Source organism: Cornus florida, unplaced genomic scaffold (genome assembly GCF_030987335.1).
Source record: "Cornus florida cultivar Cherokee Brave unplaced genomic scaffold, ASM3098733v1 CherokeeBrave_3.0.0_Hap2_Chr10, whole genome shotgun sequence".
NCBI lineage: Eukaryota > Viridiplantae > Streptophyta > Magnoliopsida > Cornales > Cornaceae > Cornus > Cornus florida.
Genome location: NW_026775580.1, coordinates 60,068,632 through 60,078,689, shown reverse-complemented (window position 1 = coordinate 60,078,689; position 10,058 = coordinate 60,068,632). Strand labels below are relative to the sequence as shown.

Sequence of the window (10,058 nt, the reverse complement as noted above, 5' to 3'; positions counted from 1 at the left end):
CTTCTAAGAAATTGAGGCATTATTTTTTGGCTCATACGATACATCTTGTTGCAAGGGCAGATCCTCTCAAATATGTCATGTCTAAGCCGGTCCTTTCCGGACGATTGGCGAGGTGGTCAATTTTGTTCAACGAATTTGAAATTATTTATGTGCCACGAAAAGCAGTAAAAGGACAAGTCTTAGCTGATTTCTTAGCTGACCATCCTATTCCAGCCGATTGAGAAATTTCTGAAGATTTTCCTGATGAAGAAGTCTTCTTTGTGGACATCCTCCTTCTATGGATGATGTTTTTCGATGGGGCAGCACGATCAGATGGGGCTGGAGCAGGTGTAGTTTTTGTTTCTCCAAAGAGACATGTCATTCCATACTCTTTTGCACTTGTTGAAAACTGCTCAAATAATGTAGCTGAGTATCAAGCCTTGATTATCGGCCTTCAAATGGCGAATGAGATGAACATCATGGACCTCGAAATATATGGAGACTCTAAGTTGGTGATCAACCAACTTCTTAAAGAATATGAGGTTAAGAAAGAAGATCTAGTACCGTACCATCGTTACGCCTCTCATTTGTTGGAACGGTTTGATAGCGTCATACTAGAGCACATTCCAAGAAAAGAAAATCGGATAGCTGATGCTTTGGCAAATTTGGCTACAGCATTGGCGTTAATTGATGAAGACCTGGTTGATGTTCCTGTATGTCAAAGATGGGTCTTACCACAAGTTTTGGAGGATAAATTTGAAGAAAGTAATGTAGTTTCTTGTTGGACACAAGAGGAAGAAGACTGGAGAATCCCTATCATTGATTATCTGGAACATGGAAAACTTCTCGAGGACCTACGCCATAAGACTGAAATACGAAGGCGAGCACCTCGTTTCATCTATTACAACGATACATTGTATAGGCATTCCTATGATGGCCTTTTCCTTCGCTGCCTTGGAAATGATGAAGCAACGCATGCAATGAAGGAGGCACATTCTGGGATTTGTGGAGCTCATCAATCTGGTCCAAAGCTGCACTTTCGCGTCTAAAGAATGGGTTATTATTGGCCCACCATGGTCAAAGATTGCTTGGAGTATGCAAAAAGGTGTCAAGCCTGTCAATTCTATGCCAACTTCATACACCAACCACCGGAACCATTACACCCTACTGTGACGTCATGGCCGTTCGATGCATGGGGATTAGATGTAGTTGGTCCTTTAGAAAAGTCTTCAAAAGGCCACTTGTATATCTTGGCTGCAACTGATTATTTTTCAAAATGGGGGGAAGCTGCACCCTATAAACATGTGAAAAAGGAAACAGTGATTGACTTCATCAAGTCCAACATTATTTATCGATATGGTGTCCCTCGATACATCATCACTGATAACGGGGCGAATTTTAAAAACGGTTGGGTAACTGACCTTTGTGAGAAATTTGGATTCAAACAACGTAAATCCTCCATGTACAATGCCCCTGCAAATGGTCTCGCAGAAGCATTCAATAAGACTCTATGTGAGCTATTGAAGAAAGTAGTCAACCAAACAAAGCGAGATTGGCATGAGCGAATGGAAGAAGCATTATGGTCATACCGCACTACGCATCGGATACCTACTCAAGCAACTCCATATTCTCTAGTTTATGGCGTAGAAGCAGTTCTTCCATTGGAACAACAAATCCCATCATTAAGGATAGCCATACAAGAAGGTCTTACAAGTGAAGAAAATGCCATCTTACGTCTTCAAGAACTGGAAGCATTGGATGGAAAGAGATTAGAAGCTCAACAACAGCTAGAGTGTTATCAAGCTCGACTTTCTAAAGCGTTCAATAAGAGAGTTCGACCTCGGTCATTTCAAGTTCGAGACTTAGTATTAGCTGTTCGTAGACCGATTGTCATAAATCGCAAGGGAAATAAATTTGTATCCAAATGGGATGGACCGTATGTTGTTCGCGAAGTTTATACTAACGGCGCATATCTCATTATTGATGAAGACGGGGTCAGAGTGGGGCCCATTAATGGAAAATTCCTGAAGCGCTACTACCCATGAAGGCAATGCTCCTGATCGTACGAGCTTAAACTGCACTATGCTCCTGGCCCGCATGAGCTAAAACTGTGTACGGCCCAAAAAAAAAAAAAAAAAAAAAAAATTCTTTATAAACTCCTGGCCCGCAAGAGTATAAACTGTGAACGGTGAAACAAATAAATAATGATAACATCTTTGTAAATAAAATGGAGATAATAAATCATTTGTTTTATTGCTAAAATTCAAAGTTACAACTATGTTTTTGAAAAAAAATGATGATCAATACTAAAATTCCATAGCGATAATTTCGTCACGTTTTTGCTATAATATCTCTTCCAATTGTTTCACTACTTCAAGATCGCGATTCGAGATGACGTTAGCTTCTTCTATTGATTTTCGATCTTCCCAAAGTTTGGTGATGGCTTCCTTCTTCTGAGATAACTGTGCATCCGTTGTCGGTATGAGGACTTTAAGCCCTTGAGTCTCTTCCCTGGCTTCTTGCAATTCTTTCACTAATCTAGATTCTTTAAATTCAGCTTCACTCAAACTAGATTGAAGTGATTCTATACGCTTAGCACCATCATCTTTTATAGACCTAGCGTTGGTGAGCTGCGCATCAATACTGGCCAATCGTTGGGATTGAGAGTCTGAAGTCATCATACAGGCATACGAAGAAGATGTAGCAATATAATTGGCCGCATTATTGGTGTATGAGTCAATTCGCTTCTTCAAAGCTGAATGGTCTCCAGGGAGTTTTGCGAGTCCTTCATAAAGTGTTTGAAGTTTAGGTGCTCGAGACGGTATTTTATCGGTAGGAGTATCGCGTATGATATTCTTTATGAAATCAATAAAGAATAAAGCAGCACGACGATGAACATCAAGAACGATCTCTTCCGCATTGAAAATTGACATTTCAGAAGGGGCAACACGATGCAAGGGTGGACCCTGTTCTCTTAAAATCAAAGAAGGGATAACTACATGATCTTTACCAATATTTTCAACCGCCTCCATAGCTTGACTAGTCACTTCAGCAACCCCCAAAACATCCAAGTGTTGATTAACTCTGCTTCTTTGTAGTGAAATCTCTGTACCTTTCCCTATCGCAGTGGCCAACTCTAAGGCAGACGGTCCATAAATAGATTCTTCACTACATGTTGGATTAGCAACAATGACGACATCTTCCCCAAGAAATCCCTTGCTATCTTTTATCTATTAAAAAAAATAATAATAAATAATGGTAATTTGCAGTACCAAAAAAAAAAAAAAAAAAAAATTATATATATAGGAAAGTTCAATTTAAATACCAGTTACCTGTATAGGTTGTGAACTGCTAGGTACCCCAGTAAAAAATTGATCAAGAGAAGTGGCAACACATTCCTGTACTGAATCAAGTCTCACTTTGTCGGTGACATGCTTCCAGTTACGATCCTCATCATAAGCTTTCACATCCTCCTCTAACTCCATTAACAACTGACGACGGCGACGGTTATTGATTAATGGTGGGACATCTTCTGCTGTTTGGTGATGGCTACTAGATCCTCCAACAACGTCACAATCATTATGAGATTTGATGGTTAACTTTGGCACTGGCTTAGATGGGAGATTTGACTTCAGCCCCTTAATTAAAACCTTTCTGATTTTAGTTGGTTTCTCTGGTGGGGAAATCGTGCGTTTAGATTGCTTTGAGGTAGTTTCTTTCTGTGTAAATGGATCAATATATACGCTGGACCACCATTTGGCATATGCTCTGGTAACTGAGGATTTTTGGTGGCTGAAGGTTGAAGGAAGCAACGCATCACAACCAGAAGAATAATGAACGGATGAGTCCTAATGCTTTAAAAATTCCTCTAAGGTGCAAGTACGAAAGTCATTTTTTAATTTTTCAGGAATATCTTGATGGAACCCAAATTGTCGGCTAAATCTGTGTGGACTATACGGCTCAATGATAAGACGGTCATTTTGGCGCAATGTCAAATAACATGATCGAAGATTGATTAGGGTGTCAAAGTCAGCCTTTTTCATCTTGCCATTATCTACAATAAGTCGCTCTGTTGAAGATCTTTTAGCCATTCGAGTTAAGTTTATTCCTTTACATGATCTGAATAAATTTTGGGCTTCAAAATGGTCAAAGTATCTTGCTCCTCCTTCGCCTGCATATAATGTCATTCTAGGCCAATAGTTGGTATTGGGAATGGTGAAATTAGTTCTGAAATATTCACTCAACCATCCGAATACATAGTGAATAGGAAATATCGCAGAGCAGCTTCCAGGATCTGGTGAGGAAACAATCTCGTTCAAGCCTCTGTAAATACTGGCCAGAACCGGGATGGAAAGACAAATGTTGCAGCCATCTGCTAACATGCTTGCGACCTTGAAAGTCCCAGGACGAATTATGTTGCCAGGGTGTGCAGGTAAGGCAAATTTGCAGAGCCAACAGGCTAAAAAAGCAGCTAGATAAGTGGTGTCTCTCGATGTTTCATCTACACCAAGGTTGATAAATACTTCTTTCTCTTTGGTGGACATCGACCGGACAAGAGGGATCACACCAGACGGATTTTGAGTCCTCATAGGGCGGTGAACTTTATTTTTTGTTGATTTCTTTGAAGGTTTGGCATGTCTTGATGCACCTTTAAACCAGAAATTAATCCAGTCAGATATCTTCACATTCTGATCTCCTTTATACTTCTTGGAAAGTCTGTGGAAGGCCAAAAATAGGTGTTGACAACTCAAAGGGATAGAATTTTTGTTGTTGCCAGCTCTTGATAGTTCATCTGCACAAGGAATAATTTCATCATAACTAGTTCCTTGCTGAGGGAGACCACCTAGCATATATAGATCTCGAAGAGAAATTGATAGCTCGCCAATAGAACAATGAAGTGTATTAGTGGCTGGGCACCAACATTCAAGGAATGCTTTGAATACATCTTCATGATGATCATAGGAAAATAGGGAGGCGAATAAAGCACCATATAGTTGTTGTTTTGATAGAAAGTCATGGAAACGCGCCAAGACATCTTCTAACCACTCCCAGTATAGTTCGGTGTATAGCAATTCAGCAGGAAGTTTATAGGGAATACTCCATGATATTTCCTTCGCCTGAACATTAAAACCCAATAGTGAAAACTGGTTTTCTTCAACAACTCTCTCATGAAGTGAAGAATTTAGTATCAAGGCTTTAGAGACAATAGATTCTTCATTAATCTGATCAGGACCAAAGTCGGTGAGTTCGCATGTGGCCGTGCATGTCCAATGAGATGAACAATGTTTATTGTTAGAATCAGGCACTTGAATAGCATTGCGACCAAAAAGTGAGTCATATACACTTAATGTCGTTCCTTGGACTCGTTGACTATTTTCGCTCTCTAAGATAGTCAGCTTTTGCTTTGCGAAACACTTGAACACCACCATGATGGATACCAAAGCTCGATCGATGTTGTTTAGAAAGAGGATTTCAATTTCTATTATGGCTGACAAAACTAATTTGCTATACCTTCTCAAGTCCTTCAAAAAAAAAAAAAAAAAAAAAAACAAATCTAGCGTGGAAAAAAAAAAAAGGAAAGAAGAAAAAAAAAAGAAAAGAAATTGCAATCCTCCAGGAAACGTGAAAAAAAAAAAAAAAAAAAAAAAAATTTTGCCTCCAACAACAACAGGCAACGTGGAGGAGAAAAAAAAAAAAAAAAAAAAATTGCAATTCTCAATCCTCAATGAAACGTGGAGGAGGAAAAAAAAAAAAAAAAAAAAAAAATTTGCAAATCTCAATCCTCCAGGAAACGTGGAGGAGAAAAAAAAAAAAAAAAAAAAAAAAAAAAAAGTGATTCCTCCAACAACAACAGGCAACGTGGAGGAGAAAAAAAAAAAAAAAAAAAAAAATTTGTTCCCTCCAACAACAACAGGCATGAATAAAAAATAAAAAAAAAGCATTCATACCTATGTGTTCAAGCAGATGTCGCAATCCAACACAATCTTCAGAGGCCGCACTCTTACAAGTTCTTCAGAACTGATTGAAATTGATGTCAAACCCTATGACTTGGGTGGTATATATAGGCAAGGGATTTGTATAAATTGGAAAGTAAAAAATCCAAAAAAAAAAAAAAAAAAAAAAAAAAGGTTGGATACTTCAAGTCCCACTTGAAAAAGGAGACAAGTCCTGTTAAGCGTAGAACTTGAAGTGGGGGCAATTTGTAGACACTAAAATTTTAGTGAACTTTAATTTGGACAAATGGACCCATTAAATATGGGCCCAATGTTTAATTAAGTTATTTAATTGGCCCAAGTATGGTCCACTTAAATTATTTAATTAAGCCCAGTCTAGAGTCTAGATGGTCAAATAAAAAGAATAATTATTCCTAATAAAATATATTTGGAATAATTATTTTTAAGGATAATTATCATAATATATCCGGCCCGGCCCAATTATAATTTTTTTTCCTTATCAGGAGATGACACGTGTCATCATCCTATTAATCCAAGAAGCCTATAAATAGAGGCTTGGAGGAAGAAAAAGGAGAGAGGATTCAGAATTCAGAAGTTTACAAATTCAGACACAAATTCAGAATTCAGAAGTTCAGAGACTCAGAAATCCAAAGACTCAGAATTCAGACACAAATTCAGAATTCAGAAGTTCAGAGACTCAGAAATCCAAAGACTCAGAATTCAGACACAAATTCAGAATCGAAACCCAAAAGCGAAGAACATCAAGCACATCCAACAACGTGCTGTTCTTCATCAAATTCCACATTGATTCAAGAACAAGCTCGTGCAGCCCTTGGATCCAACCAACCAAAAACAAGGAGATCGAATCAGAGGACCATTCTTTTTTTGTAAAAGATATTACAAAGGACTGTACTCCACATTCATAAATTAATAAAATTCTATTTGCTCCATATTTTGTTTCTATTGCAGACTTACAAAATTTGTGTGTACAAGTACCCTCGGGTGCAAAAAAAACAAAAAAAAAAAAAAAAAAAAAATTCTTGAGTTACTATTTACATGAATAGTGCCCGTGGGAATAGTACCAGCGGGTACTGTTCACAGGGGTTGAAAAAAAATCATGAATTACTATTCACGTGAATAGTACCCGCGGGAACCGTTCACAGAGGTTATATATATATATATATATATATATATATATATATATATATATATATTATTTATTACATTCCCAAAGCTAGACGTGCAAGCTTGGGAATGGGGGGCAACTGATAGGGAAAAATATAAACCTACCCTACCCTCGACAAGATTGATTAGATTTCATTATCAAGGATAATGAAATCTGACGTGGTTCAACAGGTAAGAATAATCCTATTATAACTGGAGGAGGTCAAAAGGATTAAATCATATCCCCGACAAATCTGGTAACAAATCTTCTATGATTTCACACAAGCGGAAGATAAGATCAACTATCGACATCAGCGGAACGATTTTGATTCCAATCGACAGCCATAAATAGGGCTGTCTTCTTTTAGACCTTCGTGATTAATTTGATCGTCGGAGAGCTCTTGGCAGGCACTACACCGGTGCCGTCAAGGTTCATCGATCTTCTCCTCTCTTCCTTGTTGGACTGCGCGAATTTCAGCCTCAACAGTAGTTATCAAATAAATTTAAAAATAATTTAATTGTGAAAAATATTTATTATTATATGTCATTAAACACTTACACCTAACATGCTTATTACTTAGACAAATTCGAACTCTAGATTTTGCACATGTAAGTACCACTTTTTGTGCTGCATAAAAAAGTGACACCTAATGCATAGAAAGCGGTACATATAAATAAAAGTAATATTTCTATATCCAAAACAAAAGTGGTATCAGATGCACAAAAGGGGTACATGCATGCACAAAAAATGTATCTATGTATGGATGTGCCTAAAAGTGATACCTCTGTGAGAGTAAACACTACTATTAGCACCATTTATATGTAATAATTCAAAAAAAAAAAAATCTTTTCCTTAACATAATTTTTGATTAGAAAATTAAAAAAATAATAAATAAACAAAAACAGTAAGTAACTGAATTAAAAATGTTTTCTTTTCCTTATTTATTACTTTTCAAAAACGAATGGACAATTTTATACCAGGTAGTAAAAATAGTAACCTTTTATAAGAATCAAAATTTGACAACATTATATATTCCCCCTTAAAATAAAATCTCCAACCAATAACATAATAACAACCTTAAAACAATAAATCAAATTCTCAATCTAATACAAGTAATTCCTTTATCATCATCATCATCATCAAATGGTTAAAAATCAAAAGTCCTTGAGGACCTTGCGGACCTGTTCAAGGGTCACAAACAGCACCACAGTAAAAGGACCCTGCCTAGAAATTGTAGGGATAAAGCCCTTGTAGAGGGCCATTGGCCCTTCAGACCTCACCGTCTTAAGGGCACAATCCAAAGCCCCGCTGTAAGGTGGAGTCATTCCTGGCTCCACCCTCATGTTCATCACTCTTGTCTTAATTACGTCAATGGGATTTGAGGCCACGGACGCCACGAACCCGGCTGCGAAACTCGCGGTCACGTGGGTCCCGAGTCCATCCTTCATCACACCCTTCTCCAAAATCGCCTCCTTTATCTGATCGTACGATGCCAATTGAGAAGCGGTCACGATCATAGCGCGGTTCACCGTAAGCGATGAGCCGCGCCACAGGCTAGCAACGCCCTCTTGTCTAGACATGCGCGTGATCGCGTCGAGTACGCTCTTATAGTTGCGTCGGTCGGAAGCCGGGAGCCGACCGTCGGCTTGCATTCGGACCATGGCGACGTCGGCTGGGTTGCCCACAGCCGCGCCGATGGCGCCGGCCACCAAGCCGGCGACTATTTTGCGCCCGAGTGGCAGGTTTCCAGTATCCGGGTCGGACCATTTCTGTTTGAAGACTTCATAGAGGCCCATTCGGGTGGTGGAGTAAAGGGTCTGGCGGAGGACGGTGGCGGATACGCCAGAGTACAGGGCGGCGATGCCCTCGGTTTGGAAGATCTTGACCCCGACGGAGACGGGACCCACCTTCGGCGGCGGAGGAGGAGGGATGTGCATGGTGTTTGGGGGGGCGATGGTGGTGCCGTTCAAGGCGAAGGCGGGGCGGAGAGAGTGAATGTGGGGGTTTTGGAGAGGGGTTTCGCCCTGTAATTGCATTCGGACTTTGATGAGGTCGAGCGGGTGGGTCGAACAACCCGCCACGATCGAGGCAATCCCTCCTTCAACGAAACCCTTCAAACCCATCACTGAGTTATGTAATTTGATTACAAAATTGAAGATGTGAGATGGGTTTTAGGGATTGAGAGAGAAAGAGACGGGGCGGCGTTTGGAGATGTCGATGTAGTGGAAGAAGAAGAGTGAGGGACTGTGTAGATGTGTGCTGGTGGTGAATAAAATGTGTTTGGGAGGAGAGATTTTATAGGGGGTGGTGTGGGAAAGAGAGGAAATCGGAAGGAAATCAGATGCTTTACTGGGTCTTGGGTTCAATTCAATACGCGGGATTGGTGGGTCCAACACGAAAAGGGTGGTGGGCAATAGGTTGGGTTTGGACCGGTCTTAGTTGGCATGCAAAAGAAAAATAAAAAATTTAGGAAGGTGTTTTGGTCAATAGGAACCCTAATGTTCCCACCAAAGCTTTCCATTTTGGTTTTTATTTTTATGAATTTCTATTTTGGGAAAATTAAAGTTGCACTAAACAAATACGTGGAATCAAGAAAGTTTATTTTAGTCGTATGGAAATTAATCATTTATTTATATATCTAAAATCCAATTTGCTATGAAAATTAATGTGTTCGTAAAAGGAAGGAAGGAATGATGGAATGTGGAGAGAAAATAGGAAGGAAAAAACGAATTTTTTCAGCAGAGATGATATAAAGAAAGAAAAGAAAATACGAATAATGATATAAGGGAAGAAAGGATGAAAGATAAGTAAACTCTTATAAAAGTTTTAAATTAAATACATACAAGTTTTAAATTACAATATAATAAATATTATTAAATATAATGGTAAAAACAACTAAAACTTTCTTTTTTATTATAAGTTTATTTATTTATTTATTTTTTTCTATCTCACATCTTCTT

At 38.7% G+C, this 10,058-nt stretch overlaps 1 protein-coding gene across 1 annotated transcript; it reads right to left on the bottom strand.

The window, feature by feature from the left end:
* Positions 1–8,079: 8,079 nt before the first annotated feature.
* On the bottom strand, positions 8,080–9,412 carry LOC132279074 (mitochondrial uncoupling protein 5). Its single transcript, XM_059781006.1, has one exon. It carries the CDS (start codon positions 9,219–9,221, stop codon positions 8,253–8,255), a length of 969 nt encoding a protein of 322 aa, XP_059636989.1. The 5' UTR covers positions 9,222–9,412; the 3' UTR covers positions 8,080–8,252.
* Between the last annotated feature and the right edge of the window lie 646 nt (positions 9,413–10,058).

Excerpts from the sequence above, each read along its gene's own strand:
- LOC132279074 (XM_059781006.1), bottom strand. The coding sequence starts at position 9,221 with ATGGGTTTGAAGGGTTTCGTTGAAGGAGGGATTGCCTCGATCGTGGCG.